The following is a 22,673-nucleotide window of genomic DNA, read 5'->3' as shown; positions in this document are numbered from 1 at the left end:
TATATATATATGAATGATTATGATAAAAAAACAACAGCTGGATCATGGAAAAGAAGCAGAGAAAGGAAAGATGAAAGAACAGAAAACCAATGTGAGACATTGTAGAAAGAGCACCATGCTGTTAGGACAATAAATTTTTATAACAACTGAAAAACAACTTTAACTTTTAGACTCTCCTACCAACTCTTCTATCTTTTTTTTTTAATTTATTGCTGTCTTGAATGTTTAGTTGTAATTGAACTATCATTTTCTCTATCCACTGAATTGTTAAAGATTTATTTGTAAAACAAAACCAGATAATTCTCCATGTCAAAATTCAAGGAATATTTCTAGTACATAACACAAATTTTTGATGCTTATTATTTGGCTAAATCAATACTTTCTCTTAAAGCCAGTCAGATTTATTGTAACATTCTTTTGCTTCTCACTGTGTTGGTTCCTCTTCTGCAAAACCTAACAGGAGACAGTGCTTTAAACTCATCAACTTGTCTACTTGCTCTTGAATGCATGCAAAATGCTAGTAACTCTATAATATGTCCCCCTCTTCCTTCAAAAGACAGGAGAGTGTAGCGTGACCACATGTACCTTATCTCTATATTATTCTTTGTCAAATTCTACTGTGCTTAACATTTACATTTAGTAGGCATATTTTCAGCAGAGAATATGGTAACACAGCAAGGATGTTTGGAAACAATTTAATTTAATAAAGCATACATTTTAAATGTCTACAAGAAGAATTGATTTTAGGCTTCTGATAAATCCTGCAAGTGTAATGGTTTAAAGCCTCAGTTTAATAGTGACATATGTCTGAATTAAAGTTTTCAGTGAGAATTTATTAGAGCCATAGGTGCCGTAAAGATTCTACAAAATGGTAGAGAAGATACTTTAGCATAAAACAACAGCTTCCTCTCTAATGAAAATTAATAACTTTCTTTTAAAGATTTCAGTGTAACTGAATATTTGAAGAAATGTCTGTTGCTGCAATAGCAACTGTGATGTTGAAACATAAGAAAGGCAATGAATGAAATGGATTTATCTTATAAAGTACAAAATTATATACTATGGGCACTCTGTATAACAAATGAGAAGTTAACAGAATCTTTTCTAGGAATTTAAGATTATTGTGAGGGATGTGTGAAAACATACAAATTACTGTATTAATGTCAGTGTAATGGCAACTACTCAATGAAGAAAAATTTTAATTAAGTCACAGATGGCAGACAAAATAAAAATGTAAATAAAACATGGGAACGTTTAAGAAAGCCATGAAATAAGCTGAATTCTGAATTCTAGTGACCTAGCAAGAAGAGTTGCAAGGCATAGAGAATATCTTCAGTAAAAAAATGAACATTTATCAGAACTAGAGAAAGAGATAAGATTCTCACTAGGGTACAAGAATCCTACAGAAATTCAAACATTCAAAGCCATAAACAAAGTCTTCATGATATATTGTAGTTTATAAACAATAGTAACAGTATAAAAATATGGCTTAAATTTTATATAGTAAAATATTAAAACACACAAAAGTAAAAAGTTATTGCATGCTACAAGAGAGATAAATCAACTAACTTCTAAAGAGAGGTCAATTAGAATAACAGCGAATTATTTAACAGTATCCTTTAGAGACTTCATAGATTAGAAAGATGTAGCCCATGTCCTGAAAGATTATATTTGTCAACCCACAACATTATATTTAGAAAAGCTATCTACTAAAATTGGAGAACACATAAAAACTTTCTATCATAAAAATGATTTAATAAATTTAAGATTACTAATCAAGGTCTATAAAGGGTACTAAAGGAAATATTCAACCTGAAGAGGAAGATAATACATCAAAATGTGGTTACCAAGTGTGTACTATACGATCACAAGAATATAAATTCTTATATTTATCACTAACCAATAAAAAGCAAGAAACCACTTGTCTCTACCAATAAATTTTAACATGATTTATTATGACCCATTTCATCTTTTGTTCTTGTTGAAGGACTATAAACTTTTATTATTTGCAGTTTTGATCATGGTATTCACAAAAGTTCAAGTTCTGAAATGCTTCTTCTGTGTCTTTAGCATTACAGTACACTGGTGAAAATTTGGAAGATGAAACCTAGTCAAATATTGGAAATCCTCCCTGTCCCTGACCCTATCTCTGTCCCTGTCCCTTTCCCTCTCTCTTTCCCTCTCCCTCTGTCTCACTCCTACCTCTCTCTTTTCTGGCTACAATTATGTGGATAGCCTCTTAGACCATATGTTACTACTATAATACACCACGAGGCAACATGTCCAAGAAGAAATAGAATTAAAAAGTGAGTGGACTAAAACCTTGAGAGCTGTGCTCCAAAACAAAGCTTTTCTCCCTTTCAAATAATTTCTTCAAATATTATGTCAGAGCAATTCAAAAGAGCTAACTCAATGTTTTCAGAACACACCTCTGATTTTGTCTTCATGTCTTATTCCCAACAACTGCTCAAACAAGAATTAATTGATTGATAAATTTTAGGCATCAACTTTTAAAATGATATTGTACAAGACTGCTATCTAAATACTATCTAATATCTTGGAAATAAACCTTTAGTAACAGAGTTTATCCTTTCCAGCAGCTTTCCACATTTCTCTCTAGACAACTAGATGTAGAATGCACATTGACATAACAATTTAGATTCTAAAGAATGAAAAACAAAAAGAAATTGTAGGTGACATGTAAAAATAATTCAAACCTAAGTGGAAATGATAAATTAATAAGAACATTCTCACGATATTTAACATCACTACTAGGAGAGCCAAGGTATCAGTGTGACTTCTGCATTGAGAACCTTATTATACTTGACTAGTTATAAATGAATCTAAGACCTAGAACTATTCTTTTTCCTTAATTACAATAACTAAAATCAAAGAACTAAAGATCATAGAAAATATTTTTAGCATTGTTTTGTAAATGATCATGCTAATTATGATGATGGTACACAAGTTGTTGAGTTAAGCTGTCTGCGCCTTTCATCACATTACTGGAGAGAGAGAGATGAGGGAACCCTTAGTATGGTATTTTAACATTTAAATTCATAGTAAGTATAGCTGGAGAATATTAGACATTAATTGAATAGCTAGTCTATTTTTTTCATGAGTGTTAAGGCTATTTACTATTCATTTATCTTTTTTTGTTTTGTTTTGTTTTGTTTTGTTTTCAGAAACAAGGTTTCTCTGTATGACAGGCTGTCCTGGAACTCACTCTGTAGACCAGGCTGGCCCCAAACTCAGAAATCTGCCTGCCTCTGCCTCCCAAGTGCTGGGATTAAAGGCATGTGCCACCACTGCCCGGCCTCATTTATCTTAAATTTTATATACAGATATATACATAAAATGTATATATATATATATATATATATATATATATATATATATATATGTCTGGCTAGGAAATAAAAAAAATTATTTCACATAGAATTTAAAGTTATTATCTTAGACTTTAGAAAGTGTGGCCCCAAACTGTGTACCTTCATCAATCCCCTTTTATTAAAGCTGAGGAAACTATGCTTAAGAGGAGGCCCAAAACTGTAAAATCCTAGAGTGATGAATCCTAGAGTGATGAATCATTCACATGAGAAACATTGTTTTCCAAATACAAGTTTGAGGGAAGAGGGAAAGATTCTTGTAGGAATTGGGATAATATAAGCTATGATTAGAATATAATGTATGGACAAAACTTTTTCTTTTTTTTTTTTTGGAAATATTCTTTCAAGTTTTTTTAAATTTTATTTATTTTTTATTGGGTATTTTCTTTATTTACATTTTAAATGTTATCCTCTTTCTCAGTTTCTCTCCTTCCCAGAAACACCCTTTCACATCCTTCCTCCTCCTGCTTCTACGAGGGTGTTCCTCCACCCACCCACACATTCCCACCTCCCTGCCCTCCATTCCCCTCTACTGGAACATCTATGGAGCTTTCATAGGAGTAAACACCTCTCCTCCGATCGATGCATGACAAGGCCATCTTCTGCTACATATGCAGCTGGTGTCATGTGTACTCATTTGTTGATGGCTTAGTCCTTGGGAGTTCTGGGGTGTCTGGTTGGTTGATACTGTTGCTCTTATGGGGTTACAAACCACTTCAACTCCTTCAGTCTTTTCTCTAATTCCTCTACTGAGGACCCCACACTCAGTCTAACGGTTGGCTATGAACATTTGCCTCTGTATTTATTTATAAGATTCTGGTAGGACCTTTCAGGAGACAGTCATATCATTCTCCTTTTAGCATGTACTTCTTGGCATCCACATTAATGTCTGGATTTGGTAACTATATGTGGAATGAATCCCCACGAGGGAGAGTCTCTGGATGGCCTTTTCTTCAGTCTTTGCTCAACACTATCTATATATTTGCTCCTGTGAGTATTTTGTTCTCCTTCTAAGACATACTAAAGCACTCACACTTTGGTCTTCCTTCTTATTGAGCTTCATGTGGTCTGTGAATTATATCCTTTTAATCTTTTTTTAACAGTTCAGACTTTGTTCTCTACATTTTCAATAAAAAGTAAATAAATTTAATTTTATAAAATATTGCAAACAAAAATTAAATGATATGTGCACATCTTCAAGTGCATATATGAATCTTTGAAGATTAGAGTAACTGCCATTTTTCTTATTATTTTTCAACAACTCATTTACTGACAAATTTTAATATAAATTTCATACCATAAACACACGAAAAATAAATGATATGGGAATATGATTCCTCAAAAGATTATGAAAGTATTAAATTCACAGATATTTTATTGGTATGGTAAAAATGAAGAATGACTATTTAATATATCATTTATAAAAATTACTAGTGACCACAAACAGCATAGAAAGAAGCAAATGGCTGAAGTCAATCAATCCACTGGAGATAAAAATTCAGAAGCATGAATGATCCAGAAAGAAGACATGTAAATACTTCATTTATTTCTAAGAATGTTTGGAAAAATCAGCAATATGGAAACAAATATCAGCATCATGGAAATGAAACGTTGACAAAAACCTGAGATTGTGTAACTATGTACAAATCTTTTCTTCCATTTATTAATTTATCTATTCATTCTAGATTTGTTTGACCCCTCCCCCCATCCCTCCTCTTCTCCCGGTCCTACCCTTACAAATTCCTACCCCCATTAGCCCCTCCAGTTCTCCTCAGAAATGTAGAAGTCCCTCTTGGGTCCTACCCCATAGTGGGATATCAAGTCATAGTAGGACTAAGAGCATCCTCTCCAACTGAGGACAAACTAGTCAGTCCAGTTAAGAGGACTCAGTAGCAGGCAAGAGAGGTACAGGCATTCCCTGCTCCAATTGTTAAGGGACCCACATGAAGCCCAAGCTGCACATCTGCTACAAATGTTTTTGGAGCCTAGGACCAGTGCCTCTATGGTCTTTGGTTGGTAGTTCACTATCTGTGAGCACCCAAGGGGCTTAAGTTCGATGACTCTTGGTGGCCTTGATGTCTCTGGTCACACAGTCCTATCCCCCACTCTTCAAAAGACTCCCCAATCACTGGATGATGTTTGACTGTGGGTACGTGCGTGTGTCTTCTCAACTGTTGGATGAAGCCTCCCAGGAGACAGTTATACTCAGCTGCTGTCTGCAGCATAGCAGAATATCATTAATAATGTCAGGGATTGTCAATCTTACATGGGATGTGTCTCAATTTGGGCCAGTCATTTGTTGGGTGTTCCCTCAATCCCTGCTCTATCTTTATCCCTGCTGATATTGTAGGCAGGACAAAGTTTGGGTTGAATGTTTTATGGGTGGGTTGATGTTCCCATCACTCCACTGGTAATCCCACCTGGCTATAGGAAGTAGCCACTTCAGTTTCCATATTCTACACTGGTAGGAGTCTTAGCTGGTATCACTCCCATAGATTCCCTGAAATCTCCCTGGTACCAGATTTCTTGCTACTCCCAGAGAGGAAAAGAAGTCAACACTTCAAAATAGAATCACAGTAGAAGTCTGTAGCCATCCAGTCACCATGGATGAACTATGTTTACCTGAAAGGGAGGCTGGATATGAAAAGAACAGGAGGTAGGTGGGCGAGAGAAGGATGAAGCCAAGACAAGGTTCTAATCAAGGAACCAAGTTTAATATTCAGCATGAGCTTATATAGGGAGAGCCCACAGACCTATCTTTTGTTTCAGCTGTGTTATATTACAAAGCAAAGTCAGCAGGCAGTCTATTCTTCTAAGTTCCTGTAGAAAGTTGCACATACAACTAAGGCAGATGACTCCACCTATGTTGTTAAGCCCATATTACAAGCACTCAAGCTCTGTTCAGCCTGCTCAAAGCTGGGGAAGGGCACAATTCATCATTTTTTTGTTGTTGTGGTTTTATGTTTTTAACGATGAGCAGTATCAGTGGCTGGATGGGTGCACAAGATATACTTGTTTCCAATCTGCCTAAGATACAAGGTCCAAAAGTTAAAAGAAACAAAGCTATAATTAATTGTCTAAGCAGTGTACAAATGAAAGTCACAGGGAAGTAGAGAACTGGGATTCAAACCATCCATGATTCTGTCCTTTTCCCCTTTTCCTTTTAACTAGTCCTTCGCAAACTTTATCCATAGAATCTTTTTCTATTCCTGAATGATGAATGTTAAAGTAACATTCTTCATGGAGGGCTGTACATAGTCCTCCCTGTTGAAGGAATAAAAGATCAAGTCCTCCCCTGTTTTGAAGGACTATCTCAGACAAGAAGGTTAGAGATTCTTGCAAATGGGAAATAGAGGTTTCTATCCTTTCTATATCTGTATCTATTGCCATTCTAAGGAGCACATAAATTTTTTTTCTTGTAAAATCAGGGCAGTAACTGTTCCTCCTATACTCAGAGAGTTCCTTGGCATCCAAATTTTAAAATAAAAAGCATGATTTAAATAATTTTGTGGAGTATGGGGATATGATATTCTCTCTCTCTCTCTCTCTCTCTCTCTCTCTTTCTTTCTCTGTCTCCCTTTCTCTCTCTCTCTCTTTATGAAGTTATTGTCTTAAAGTTCCATAGGCCTGTTCCACAATACCTTGTCCTTTAAGATAATAAGGAAACATGGGTAACATCAATTTGCGATAATAGATTAGGTATGAGTCCTCAAAGATTAATTCCATGAAGAAATTGAAGACATAGAGAACAAGCCTTTACAATTTGACATGCATATTTTCTAGACTTACCAAATTATTGTCTCAAACTATCACTATTTTGATGATGTAAAGAATGAGATTATTTAGCTAATTGTTCCTGTAAGGCCTATAATCTGCCTGGTATACAAATGTGCTCTGGCATTGCCCAGGGGTCCAGGCAATCCAGTATGAGCTCTTGAATGTCCTATAAAGTAAGGAACAGTACATGTTTCTTAGATTAAGCTATATTTGTATAAATAAGTATAAAATTTGAGAGTTAGCAGTATCTAAAACAGGAATACTTTCAAGCAGTTGTAAACCATGAGCTATATGTTGGCTATCAGTATACAAATTTAAAGCTTGACTTTTTCAACATTTCAAAAAACAGTGGCTACAACATGTAATTTAATTATTTGTGAAGCAGGGGGAAAACTCGAGAGAATAAATATGTGATCCAATCACATATGTTTCTCTCCCATTAGATGAGCTGTTTATAAGTACATTAAATGTATTTTTTATCTGCTACATGCATAAATTTATAGGAAGTACAAAAGTATATATAGAGGCAAATTCTAACAACTTGTCTTTTGGATAATGATTATCACTTTTGCCTAAAATGTTTGCCACACAATAGGCCAAATATTAGTATTCTGCAATAACTATTGCTGTTTGGAATAAGAAAAAAATGTTTCATCAGGTTCCTAAGACATTATTTCCAAAATACTTTCATGATTCTATCCTACAATTCTGTATTGATATAGCAACAGGAGGTATTAATTGGCTAAGTCCTCATCTTAAGCTTACCAAGGAAAACTTAAACCTCTGTTTAATATTCTCAAGGGGGATACAAGTCCTAATTCACATGGACACTTAACTGATAAGGGACAAATCGCTTTCCAGAAAGTAGAAGAAGCTATTAGCCAACAACAGATATGTTACATAGACTATAATCAATTGTTGGCCGTTTCACAGCAGTCCTTTGTCAAAAGGGACCATTAATATGGGTTCACCTGTCTTCATCTCCAAGTTTTAACATCCTATTATGAAGCTGTTGCTATATCAATACAGAATTGCTGTCCATTTAAGAGCAGCTTTTGTAGACAATCAGGTCTTAGCAGGTTTCTCCAGCTATACTGGACTCCTAACTACAGGTTCAAGGCTACAAAGGACAATTGAGCCTGCCTTTTAAACAAGTTAAACTAAATCAAAGGGTAGATAGTCAGCAGATAAAGTTTTATCCATTTATTCTTTTGAACATGAAACACAGGACAATTATTCAAGCAAAGAAGCAAAAATACACATAAATTGACAGACATGGACACCATGCAGCTCTTGGCTGCAGACAAATGCCTATATAGAATTCCCCTGTTCTGTTGAGCTGTCACCCCTAGTGAAGTCCATGAACACCTCTTCAGCCTAATGTGTATCCCCTCAAATGCACCTCCTGCAACAACAGCCTCCAAATAATGAAATTTATAACTATCGCTAGCATTAGTGATATTTGTTGGTTATTGTGCAGGATACTGTTACTTTTCTTCTATTTTCTGTGGAGCTCTACCCAAGACAGTGTTTCTCAGTGGGTCCCCCCATTTTCAGGCCCCCTTTTCAGAAAACAGTCTGAAGGTTTCTCTGAAAACTGGGAAGAATTCTACTCCAAGTCATTGCTATACCACCCCTGCACATATACTGAAAAGATGCCTTTCTATACCATAAAGATATTGGCTCAGCTATGTTCATAGCAGCTTTATTTGTAATAGCCAAAAACTGGAAACAATCTAAATGCACCACAACTGAAGAATGTATAAAGAAAATGGGGTACATCTACACAGTGGAATATGAATCAGCTATTAAAAACAAAGATATTCCCCAACCAAAAAACATACACAGTCTAGAAGGAGGCCACCAGCACATACGTAGCAGGTGTGCAGCTTAGTCTCCATGATTATCTTGCCTGGCTTCAGTGTGAGCAGATTCATTTAATCCAGCAGAGTCTTGATATGCAAGGTTTAGGGGATACCCAGAGAAGGCACCTTCTCAGAGGACAAGGGGAGAGACTCTGTGAGGGGGAACTGGGAAGGGAGCAACATTTGGGTTGTAACACTAAATAAAATGAAGATTAACAAGTAGAAAAACCAAAAGAAGAAAACAAACAAACAAACAAAACAGACATGAAATTTGCAAGCAAATGGATGAAAGTAGACAATATCATCCTGAATGAGGTAAACTACAACCAGAAAGACTTAGAAGACTTATAATATCTACTCACTCATTAGTGGACATTAGCCATAAGGAACAGACAGTATAACCAACCACACTACAGGCCATAGACCTAAAGAAACTCCATAATAAGGAAGGCCCAAGGTAACATGTGTGAATCTCACATGGAAGGGTAAATAAATAGACCTCATAGTCACTAGAATTGGATGGACACAGACACTGGGTGAGTGATGGGGTGCGGAGGGCAAGAGATTTGGTGAATCAGGTATGGAGAGTAGAGAGCAGGAGAGGGCTGAGAGTGAGAAAGGAAATCAGTGGAAGGTATCTCTGGGAGTAGGGGGAGACCTTGCATGGAGACAGCTTCCATGAGTCTATGCAGGTAGTCCTAGCTGAGACTACCAGCAGGGGATGTGGAGACTGAAATGTCTATCTCCTCAGCCAGGCAGGACTTCTAACGGAGGTAGGGGGACATGAGCACATCCACAAAACCTGCAGCCCAAAATTTATCTTGACTACCAGATACACAGGAATAGGATGGAACAGAGAATGAAGAAATGGCCAATCAATGACTGCCCCAACATACATAGAAGGGAAAAACACATACACATAAAAGAAAACAATAATAACATGAGGTAAACAAATAAAAACCAAGAATAACTAAATGGAAATCCACAGAGTTGAAAACCATCTAAATATTTTATGAAAAAATAAAAACACATATTTGAGAAAATATAACTTCTTCAACAAATATTGTAGAGGAAATTTTTACATATATATAGGGACAACGGATCTAGATCTGTATTTCTCAATCTTTACAAAAATTAATTCAGAAATTTAATATATTTTTACAGGAATAACAGTGAAACAAATAACAGCAAAGTTAAGACAGAATCTTAGAATTCATTCTAAAGTAACTGTCTACAGATACAGCGATAGAGAATTACATCACTTCTACTTCCTTAGCCTCATTTGACCCTTCCAATGTAAATCTGCAAACTCCCTTTCAAATTAATAGTCTTTTATTTTTTCAATAACATCATTATATGTGCACATATATTTAATATACATATATATAATATATTCAGCTGAAATTTGTTCGGTTAAAGTTAGAGAGTTATCATGTCTACTAAATATGTTATGTAGAGTACATTTTGTACTGAAAGATATTAAATTTATGATACCTAGACTTTATTAGAGTCATAATATATATCACAATTGGATATTGGAAAATAGCACAAAAATCCATGAAATTAAGTTGAACTTAAGTGTTATGAGAAATTAGAGCTTTCTATTTTAACATTATCCATAAAACCCTAAACCTTTGAGTAGACAGATATTTGTGAAAAACAGGATATAGCCAAAGTGCTAGCCTGGAGCCACTTATGCTCAAGAATGAAGGTTATGTAGATAAAGATGGAATCAATCCCTTATTTACTCCTAGTAAATAGAGATAATGTTAACTTCCTGTACCAAGGCAGCCTTGTGGAAATGCCTAAAGACAGTGAAGAGTAACTTCTCCGGGGTAATGACATTTGTACAGATTTCTTTTTTTCTCTACTAAAAAAAAAAAAAAAGGACAAGAGTAACTTTTCTTGGGAAGCGTCTGGCAGTTTCAAGGGAACACAATTCACTGTGTCAGAAACTGGAAGATGGCTCGTCAAACTGCTTGAACTATCAAGAAACAGAGAGATAAATGCTATTGCTTTACTTCTTCTGTCTTTTTAATTAGTGTGAGTCAGAGTACCTGAAATGATTTCTCCAACATCTAAGGGAGGTCGTCTCTTTAAGGTAGCCCTATAGTGAAAATAAAATACAGTGCATCCACTGTGGAAATTGATGTAGTGTTCTCTCAAAAATATTGATATTCATTTACTTTTTTTTGATTCAGCTATGCAGCTCTTGGATGTATACCCAAAGACCCTATATCTTACAAGGTAGGATAATTTTTTTCTCTATCAATATTTATTGGTGCTCTATTCACAATAGAGAAGGAATAGAAATAGTTTAGACTTATCAGTTGATAAATGAAGTAAATTACACACACACAGATATGTAGTAAAATGGTTGTACTTGTACATAACCATTTTTAGAGAGGTAATGAAGACTCACAAAGATAGTGTAAGTGTTCTTTCCCAATATGGATCCTAGCTTTGAATTATATATGTGTGATTGACTATATATATATATATACACACACACACACACATATATGTATATATATGTATATGTATGTAGTATAATATATATAATATATGACTATTTCTGGAAAATAGTCATCCATATATTATAGATTATTGACAATATGTTGGATAAAATCAATATTAAAATTAACAGACTAGGGAACAGTATCGCAAATACTATATTTGGATGATAAAGAGGTATTGTTGCTGAAATGAAGGTTCCACACTCTTTCTTTACTTTCTGATGACACTATGCTGGCAAGGGCTGTGAAATATTATATAGGGACATGCATAGAAGGCAACTACCAATCATGACATCAATACTCAATCATGATACAATTGTCACAGGTGTAGTCAAATACATTCTGATTAGATTTAAACCCAGTTCCATGCAAAACCTATATTTGTATAGGTTAGTCTTGGTGAAAACCTGTGGCATAGAATATTTTGAGCTGCAGCATGAAGGGCTGATGTGATCTTTGGTTCAGTGGAAGTACTTTACCTACATCCCCACGTAAACCACTTCCCCAAAACACAAAACAACAACCACAAATCACTACCCTCTCTCTCTCCTCTCTTTCTCTCTCTCCCTCTCTCTCTTTCTTTTCCCCCTCTCCTCTTTACACACACCTAGATTTACACTTTATATTATTGACTTACTGTGTCTAGTAAACACTTTATTGTATTCCTAACACCACACATACACACACACATACACCTATACACACATGTATATATGTTAAATTGATATGTATGTATAGATATATATGTATATACATGTGTATATGTACATACATATATATGTGTGTGTGTATATATATATATATATATATATATATATATATATATATATAGAGAGAGAGAGAGAGAGAGAGAGAGAGAGGTACTATGGCTCTCTTGTACATACATATATACAATCATATATATATATATATATATATATATATATTTATATATTCCAAATATTCAATGACAGAAACATGTAAGTATCTCATATTTTGTAAGTATCCTCTGTTTTGTTCATGCATGATATTCACAAAACCCTTTATGGAGAAGAAATGTCTTTAGTGGTTTGCAACTGAACTTGGACTCTAGTTATAGTCTAAAATAATCTAAAATGGTAAAAGTAACCACTTGAGTCATCCCGATCTTGAGGCTCTTAGCACTGCCTGAAGTTAAAGAGTCATATGATTCTCATCTTCCTTCCTGATGTTACTTCTTACCTCCTAGCAGTGTTGTGGCCTTGGGGCTGGTTCAATGACCTATATAGGAGGTGGAATATTTAGTGGAGTAGGGACTGCAAGAAAGAGCAAAGCAGTGCCAGGACACCTCAGAGATGCCACTGTCTTTCACTCAACTATGCTCCTGTAAGTAACATGCTCCTCATGTTCTAAGTAAGCTAAGACAGTTCATCGATGTACATTATTCTTTAGACAATTTACATTTTGCATACTTTTGTTATCTATTGAGTGAATACACTGTTGTTCATGCCTATTTAGGACAAATATAATTTGTTTAAGCTGGGAAGTACTTTCTAGTCTATGCTATTGAAAGTAAATACACCACATACTCTTGGATCAGAGGTTTTAAAAAGAACTAATAATTATAGGAAACATATAGAGATGTCTAGAGATATTTTATATTTCTTAATTGACTTTATAGAATGAGAACTTTATCATTGTCTAGTGATAAGAACAAGTGTTTTGCTTGCACAACCTAAGATGATCAGGGCATGAAAGGAACAATCACAAAAAGTCAAATTGCAGAAACATGAAATTAGATGATATTTTGTATTAAATTTTTAGCAATTGTAGAAGGAAGAACAAAACATGTACTCTTTTCTCAATCTCTTCTCTGATATGCTTGACTTAAAGGAACTTAAACATATTTTATTGGATATTTTCTGTATTTATATTTCAAATATTATCCCCTTTGCCAGTCCTCCCTAGAAACCCCTACCCCCTTCATTTCCCCCAGCTTCTATGAAGGTGTTCCCCTCCCAACTACGCACTCCCACCTCTCAGCCCTGGCATTCCCCTACACTGGGACATCAAGCCTTCACAGTATCAAGGGCCTCTCTTTCCATTGATGCCCAACCAGGCCATTCTTGGCTACATTTGCAGCTGGAGGCATAGGTCCCTCCCTGTGTACTCTTTAGTTGGTAGTTTAGTCCCTGGAAGCTCTGGGGTGTCTGGTTGGTTGATATTGTTGTTCTTTCTTCAGCTCCTTCAGACCTTTCTGTAACTCCTAAATTGGAGTTCCCATGCTCAGTGCAATGGTTGGCTGCAAGCATCCACCTAGGTATTTGTCAGGCTCTGGCAAGTCTATCAGGAGAAAGCTATGTCAGGTTCCTGTCAGCAAGCACTTCATGGCATCTACAATAGTGTCTGGGTTTAGTCACTGAATATGGGATGGATCCCCAGGTGGGGCAGTGTCTGACCATTCCTTCAGTCTCTGCTCCACACTTTGTCTCTGTATTTCCTCCAGTGAGTAATTTGTTCCCTCTTCTAAGGACTGAAGAATCCACACTTTGATTTTTTTTTTTTTTGATCTGCATATGGTCTGTGAATTGTATCTTAGGTATCCTGAACTTTTAGGCTAATATCCACTTATCAGTGAGTGCATACCACATGTATTCTTTTGCGAATGGGTTACTTCACTCAGGTTGATACTTTTTAGTTCCATCCATTTGTCTAAGCATTTCATGATTTCATTGTTTTTAATAGCTGAGTAGTACTCCATTGTGTAGATGTACCACATTTTCTGTATCCATTCCTCTGTTGAGGGACATCTGGGTTATTTCCACCTTCTGTCCATTATAAATAAGGCTGCTATGAAAAATAGTGGAGCATGTATAAATGTAAACACACACACACACATATATATATATATACATATGTATATGTATATATGTATATGTATACACACATACACATACATACATGCATATAACATATTCTTTTAGCAGGGACACTTCTGCTGGTGGTGGTGTCAAATCTTCTTTTATGGGAGAATGTGGCCTCTATACCTTTAAGTAGCAATGAGATTGATGATGATCCACTGTTCGTCAAGGGACTGTTTGATCATGCCATGATACTTTCTAAGAATATCAGTGACCTCAACATGGAGTTGCGCAGAATATTTGTAAGTATTTTCCTTAAATCTTTGTTGCTGTTGTTCTTATTATTATAAAGCAACTTTCCTGTCAAAGATTACCCTGTACCACTGTTATAGTTATGGGAAGCCAAATTTGTAATAAAATACCTTTACAAAAATGAGTTAAAGCAGCAGTTAGAGAAAAGTGAAGAAAGAAAATTGGGATGAAAAATGGGATGCTTCATGAACTCTTACCAATTTTTGAAGAATTCAATGAGCCTTGGAGTCTTCCCCTAATTATCTTTCAAGTTTTTTAAATTTTTACTTTTGGCATAAAAATCTAATAGACACAGTTGAGAAGAGGTATAATTTCCTTACTTTTTTTTTGCCAGGGGCCGTCTCTTTTAGCATCTTTAACACACAGCACCACATCCAATAGAAATGTACTACAGTGAGTCACATAGAATGAACAAAATGGTGATGATATGACAAGAAAGAAAGCCATAAAAGAAAAGAAAAGAAACAAACAAAACCAAAAAGCCCTGAAATATTAGCCTCTCAAATGTTTAAACACCAAGAGTCCTTGTTTAAAGAGATGCAAGGCTTAGAAGTTTGGGTTTAAAGAAGAATGGTTTTGTTTCAGAGGGCTACAGGTTTTCTGTTCAAGGAGGAAAGAGCATACAGGGTTCCAGCACAGAAATAAACACCCAGAGAATATGTCTCTTTTTCCAATAAGTATTCATTTATGCCATTGTTTAACTAACCAATTTTTTCTGTTCTTTTCTTTCATCCCATCTCAGACCGTTAGTGAGATCTCTGCAAAAGTTTTCGATAAATTTGTGAGTACATTGCTTACTTCCATCTTCTTTCCATGCCCCCTAAAAGCTTTGGGTTAATGACTGAAGTTGCTTGAGCTTAGTATGAGAAATACTCAAATTGTACTTTCAAGTGATATACCTCCACAGGTAAAAGAAAATGCTAGCCTCAAAAAAGCAGAATAAAAAAGGGACAGCTGTAGGGTATCTCTGGTTTGCAAAAAATACAATTTCTAAGGTCCTTCTCCCATTTTTAACTGTTGTTTATTTTTTAAAAATGTGTGCACTTACAACATAATATTTTAATAACTGTGCCCAGTGAAGAATTCTGATCCCATAATTTTGCTACTATGGAATCAGTATGTGTTAACATATTTACTTAGCATATTTGTGATATCCAAGAGAGAAGACGGGCATTGCAGTGAGTCAGAAGGAATGCAGGGAGTGAGTCTAAAGTGTGATAATTTAAGATGGTGTCGGGGGGAGAAAACAGCAACAGGACCATATTAGCTTCTCATAGACTCCTAAATGCTGGTAACCATACATACTTTGTATTTAAATCATATGTAAGAGTTTCTGGTACAGAAGTGTATTCACTGAAATTGCTGGTTTAGAAAAGAAACAGGTTCTATGGTCCTGAGGATGGTATGTTCTCAGTTAATGTCAAGACAGATATATTAGACATGGTTTTAGCACTGAAGTGGACATCCACAGAATGTCTCTTTTTTGCAACAAATATGGATTTGTGTTGTCTGTTTGAACACATGTTTTAATGATTCCCCCTTTCTTATTCAGCTAAGTTCATCATCAACAAACCCCTATGACCAATTTGTAAGTACCACATTTACTTCCATTTCCCACCAAAAACTTTCATGATGATGACATTACTTGAACTTACAGGAAAAATCAGCAAAGACATATTCAGAGGTGTTTTGTGATATTTCTCTCTTGTATTATTATACATGAAACCTTCTGGCAGTAAAAAGGAAAGTGATAATGGGGAAACTTGTGAAAAAATTATTTGCTCAATTTCTTATAAATTTATTTACTTTTAATTAAAGTTATAATTGTAAACTAAAAGTATACCTGATGTTGTGACTAGGGAAGGCCTCCTGTATCTGAATGTAGCTTTGAAGGGGACAGAAAACATTGGCATTTTTCATTTAGTTCACTGCAGATACGCTAAAGTCTGAACTACATTATAGTCAGTTGGGTGTAGGAATTAGAAGCAATCCAAATGGAAACCATATCAAAAGGGAAGAAAAGCACTAATTTGTTTTCAGGAACCCCAATACTTATATTCCCTTTACAGTTAGTTCTCCAGTGATGGAGTTCATTCAGTGGGGGTCTGGTTGACAAGCAAAAGTAGACACCCTCCACTGATGACTGTTATCTGTTCAAGGTCAGTCAACATAAAGGAGAAAAATGTAAGGCTTCTGTAAAACCATGGGCAGCAAGAAAATGTGTCTCTGCATTCACTACCGACGTGTTATTATTGTCTATTTTCAAATTTCTTTCTCATTCCTATTCTCTACTGACCCTCTTTCAAATTCTTGACATTCCTGGGAACCCATTGCACAGTAGCTGATTATTAGTTTTAAATAAGCTATTAATAGTATATTTAAAGTATAACATTTATATACAATCTATTGATCAAAAAGTAAACATTATTTACTATTTTTTGCTTTTAAATTTCATTGCTTACTAAAATGATCAGTTTGCTATACCTAATTTTGTCAAGCAACACAATTTCAGTCAGGATTTATGATTAACACTAGGTGGTGTGGATGTTTATATTCACTTGTAATAGGAAGAAAGCATATTGTTTAGAAAACATGTAAATGATCTTCATCTACTTGGACTTATAGGAAAAAAGATATTTCTGAATATAGATACCATGACACTGGGCCCAGATTCTAAAGAAAGATGATCTTAAGATCATCTTTATTGTCTATTTCTGTTATTTTAAGGCTTCTATTTAATACAGAAAGAATTAGGGAATAGAAAAATTAATAGACTATTTAATAATTCAATGGGCTGAGGTTTGACATTCAGATAAAAAAGTAAAATTACGTGGCAAATAGAGAAAAAGTATCAAACTGTTCACATCATTATATCCTTTATCTTAGATGTTATGTATATTTCATCTGTAAAAAGCACATATGTATTGAGTCCATTAATATTCTGGTTGTGGATTCATTGATTTATTTTCCAGATTTTAATTAACTGAAATATATTTTGACATATGCAGATGCTTGAATTTCTTGGGCATCAGGAGTTAAAGACTAAGAATCACACCCACTGCCACAAATATACCATCAAAATGCCAGAAAACATGGAAGAATCCCAAAAAGGCATCCCTGTGAGTCTTTAGCTTGGTTTTTCACTTAAGCAGCTGAAGCAGCAGACTAACTTTGCTTTATTATACTGCAGGTTTTAGTAAGTACTGTAATAGATGTGGAAATCATACCTACATGGAAATGGACTAAGAATGAACAAAGAGAAGTGATCTTTATATGATAAATAATAAGCAAGTGCTAAATAATGTTGTCACAAGTCCAGAAATTGTCCAGTAAGATATTTGTAATTTAATAATATATCTCACTAAAAATTTTACTTAATGATTGCAAACACAATTTTGTTCTTTTTATATGACAGTGAATCTGCTTCATGAATAAATATTACATTACTGACTAACATGCTCAGAATTCTTGATTCTTCTGTTTCTACTATGTTCTTACTTGCCTATTAATGTCTGCATGGATTCTTAGCTTTACTGTAGTCTTAACTGAAAGCGCTTGAACATTGCAGTGCTTATAAGCACTGTGCAATGCTCCTGAGAATAAACCATGGTCTCAATTTTAATGAAAAGGTCTACATATCAGTACAACTCTAATTATAACTATTGTGATCTTTCCCTATGATTTTCAAAATGATAAGTTTTTCAAAACTTATCTCCAAATGAACTGATTTAAATGTCTTGTGACAGTAATTAGGCAAAAATGGAGGAAGAAATTATTTTTAGGTGTGTACTCTGTAGTTAGATACTACACAAAGTGCTGTATTGACATTGCTGTGATTAGCACTCACAAAAGCTAGCTGAGGTAAGGAGACTGAAGCATTGAAAGATTCTATGGAACTTGTACATTCCATCAGAGCAGGTAACTGGGCTCCATCCAATTCAAATCATCAGTATTATTTATATGCAGAAATGGTCCCAGTAGACTGTATTGCCAATGCCTATCGATCTGATTCTTTCCATTGTGTATTTTTCCTCATTTCTATCAAAATATCCACTGGTTTCCTCAGAACCCATTTCACTGTCTCTATGATAGCTAGAGATTTCAGATCATGAAGCACTTTAAGTCAGGAATTAGTTTTATGTAATATCCTGGAATGCACTGGAAAGTCAAAATTCCATTGTTATTTCTATTCATGCTGTTATTAAAGACAATGGCACTCCATTGTTCCATTGTTCTTAATTTATATGTTCCTACAAATGTTTTACTTTACTAGAGGCAAGGATGGGGAGTGCTTCAGGCTGAAGAAGACACATTTAATAATTCCCAATTATCTTCATGGAGCATTTTTATGAATAAAATAATACAGAACAGTTGTAATTTTGAATAATCTAGTTTATTAATTTGATGACTGTGAATTAAATAAATGTCTTATCACTTGCACTAAGGACATCTATTTACCCTGAATCAGGACACTTACTAAGCTCCAGCAAATTCTTGAGTTCTCATGGACAAGTAAAATAATGAAGTATGAAAGAGCTTAAAGTGGAGTCTGATGGTACCATTTCATATGAAAAACAAGATATGATCAATTAAGTAAAATGATGATTGGCAATAGTTATCTACATATGTCATTTCATAATGTCACAATGTTAATTGTTTGTTTTAGAATTGCATACTATTTTTATTTTCCCCAGACATTCTGCATTACCATAAAAATAATAGATGTATATTTAGTTCAGCCTGCCTTATAGAAAACCAAACTAATCCTCCTTTATTTCACTTATTAATGTACTTGCTGAAACATTGCTGCTTAGCTCGAAGACTTTCCAGTCTTGATACTCAGTAGAATCCAGGCTTGGAATGAAACTCTTAAAAACCTAATAAACCTACTTGAAAGTACACCAGTAATGGATGATGATATCCTCCCAATATATAAAAATATTGAGACAAAAACCGCAGAACTTCTTGAGGACACTAAGAGTATATTCAGCCAGGTGAGTAGTCTTTTTATTTTCCAATTTTCTCACTCATGAAGCTATGACTTCTGCAATGGATATTAAATTTGAAATATTCCTTTTGCAAGAACATTATTTGGTACCCAATGCAGTACACATTCCCAGAATTAAAGGATAACATTAATGTATATCTTTTTCACAGTACTTTGAACAGTGCATATTGCTCTGGGCAGAGGGAAATTTTCCTGACTGTTTCATTAAATACTCATAACATTTACACTTCACCAAGCACCATTCATTATCAAGGTCAAACACAAGTTTATTTTATCAAGTATCAAATCCTGGTCCTCCATCTTCAAATTCATAAAAAGAAAAATTTTATCTGGAGTCAATTAAATATAAGAAAATATGTACAAGAGTCTTGATCTTACTTGGAGATGGTTAACAGATTTACTATGTGTTACTGATGTACTATGTGTTAGATATGTGAAAATCCATGACTGTGATTGAAGTTTCATGTTGCTTTATATTCATTGTGATGACATGTTTTCCTTTATTAATTTTTTATTTAAAATATTTTTCATACATTATATTTTAATCATATAATTTCCCTTCCCTAACTCCTTCAGATTCTCCCTAACACCTTATCGAACCAAATCTGGCTCTCCCTCTCCCTTTTTCTTCCTCATAAAAGAAGAAAGAGAACTAAAAAAGAAAAAAATGAAAATCTAAACAGCCAAAATTTAAGAAAAAGAAAACAAATAAGGCAAAAATATTTTAAAAAATCCACCCCCATAAAAAAGGAAAAACCCATGCAATATGTTTTGTGTTGTCTGATTTCTCCTGGGCTTGGTGTCTGACCTGGAGAGTAGTTGGTATAACAAATGATATTATTTTGGATAAAATTAACATTTCCCCCTTGTATCTGGTATCACTTGCAAATAAGTTTTTGCTTAGGGATAGGACTTTGTGTCTATCTCCTGTTCTCAGTGCTGGGATTTGGTCTTGTTTGAACTTGTGCAGGTCCTGTGCATGCTGTTAAAGTCTCTGATATTTTTGCATGTTTGAGACCTGTGGTATCAATGAAAATGCTGGTCTCTTGGCCTCACTTATAACCTATGCCTTTTACATGTTTTAATCTCCTCTTTCATGCAGATACTGAATCCATGGATTATGTGTGTGGGGGGGGTTGGGTTGGTAATGAAGAGATCCTATTTATACCTGAGTTGTTCAGAGTCTTACTCTCTGCACATTGTTCAGTCCTTGGTCATCTTATTAATTACTATCTCCTGTCAGAAGAAACTTCTCTCTTAAGGCTTGAGAGACACTCTTAGCTATGTTCATCACAATATTTTATTGCTATGATCATTTAGCCAAATAATAGTTGGGTTTCCCCTAGGCCAATGACTTATCTAGTCTTACATTTTAGGCCTCATTAACAGTGTCAGGTAAGGGTCCTATCTCATAAGCTGGTTTTTAGATCCAATCAAGAATGGAGGTTTGCTCCTACAAAATTTTTGGAACTATTGGATCAGTATGTCTTGCAGGAAGGAATTCTAAGACAGAGACCTGCCTGAAAGAATTGTCAGTCTTATTATTTCTCTAAATGTAATTTAGTATCTAGAATAGGAAGCAAAAGAAACTATATGCTGTAAATAATAACTGGCTGATTATCATTTTGTTCATTAGATTTATGGAACAATAGAAAATGTGAATGATCACACCATCTCATCTATTCTTGAAGACTTTCAATCATCTGATGAAGAATCTCGATTTTTTTCTCTTTGTAAATTATCCTATTGCTTGCATATTGATATCCTCACAGCTAAACTTCATCTCCAGTTCTTGAGGTGTGTAGTGCTTGTTAATAGTGACAGTTGCTTATCCCACAAAACTGGAACTGATTCATGATGCTGTATCATTTTAAAATAGTCTTATTTTTATACACAGTGAAGATGTGCATGAGTAAAATGGGTGTCCTTTAAAAAAAAACAAACATTGTATGTATAACAAAGTTTTAAAAAAATTCTGATAACTTTCATTTATTTAATGTTAAATGTATTAATACTTTTAAAAGGCTTGATTGACAAATGGATTAATAGATGCATCCACACTTTGATCTTCCTTCTTGAACTTCATGTGGTCTGTGAATTGTGTCTTGGGTATTTCGAGCTTCTGGGCTAATATCCACTTATCAGTGAGTGCATACCATATATGTTCTTTTGTGAATGGATTACCTCACTCAGGATGATATTTTCTAGTCTATCCATTTGCCTAAGAATTTCATAAAGTCATTGTTTTTAATAGATGAGTAGTACTCCATTGTGTAAACATACCACATTTTCTGTACCATTCTTCAATTGAAGAACATCTGGGTTCTTTCCAGCTTCTGGCTATCATAAATATGGATGCTATGAACATAGTGGAGTATGTGTCCTTATTACATGTTGGAGCATCTTCTGGGTATATGCCCAGGAGTGGTATAGCTGGGTCCTCAGGTAATACTATGTACAATTTTCTGAGAAATCATCAAACAGATTTTCAGAGAGGTTGTACTAGCTTGTAATCCCACCAGCAATGGAAGAGTGTTCCTCTTTCTCCACATCCTCTCCAGCATCTGTTGTCACCTGAATTTTGATCTTAGCCATTCTGATTGGTGTGAGGTGGAATCTTAGGGTTGTTCAAGTTTTGCATTTCCATGTTGACTAAGGATTGCTTTAGGTGATTCTCAGCCATTCAAGATTTCTCAGTTGAGAATTCTTTATTTAGCTCTTGTACCCCATTTTGTAATAGTGTTATTTGTTTCTCTAAAGTCTATCTTCTTGAGTTCTTTGTACATACTGGATATTAACTCTTTATCATATTTAGGGTTGTTAATGTTCTTTTTCCAATCTATTGCTTGTTGTTTTGTCCTATTGACAGTGTCTTTTGCCTTACAGAACCTTTGCAACTTTATGAAGTCCCATTTGTCAGTCTTGATCTTAGAGCGTAAGCTCTTGGTATTCTGTTCAGGAAATTTTCCCCTGTACCCATGTGCTTG

The 22,673-nt window shown here is 34.8% G+C and overlaps 1 protein-coding gene across 2 annotated transcripts; it reads left to right on the top strand.

Annotated features, from left to right (window-relative positions):
- Positions 1-12,822: 12,822 nt before the first annotated feature.
- LOC116082129 (prolactin-7A1-like) lies at positions 12,823-21,657 on the top strand. 2 transcript variants are annotated; one of them, XM_031358934.1, is made up of 7 exons: positions 12,823-12,891; positions 14,493-14,668; positions 15,421-15,459; positions 16,231-16,266; positions 17,687-17,797; positions 19,493-19,672; positions 21,323-21,657. In XM_031358934.1, the coding sequence occupies exons 1-7, from the start codon at positions 12,861-12,863 to the stop codon at positions 21,542-21,544; spliced, it is 795 nt and encodes a 264-aa protein (XP_031214794.1). In that variant the 5' UTR covers positions 12,823-12,860; the 3' UTR covers positions 21,545-21,657. The 2 variants fall into 2 exon arrangements, with proteins under 2 accessions (XP_031214794.1, XP_031214792.1); XM_031358932.1 differs by having other exon boundaries at positions 14,490-14,668.
- The last annotated feature ends 1,016 nt before the right edge of the window (positions 21,658-22,673 follow it).

Source organism: Mastomys coucha, unplaced genomic scaffold (assembly GCF_008632895.1).
Source record: "Mastomys coucha isolate ucsf_1 unplaced genomic scaffold, UCSF_Mcou_1 pScaffold7, whole genome shotgun sequence".
NCBI classification, from domain to species: Eukaryota; Metazoa; Chordata; class Mammalia; order Rodentia; family Muridae; genus Mastomys; species Mastomys coucha.
This window is presented reverse-complemented; position numbering and strand designations above follow the sequence as displayed.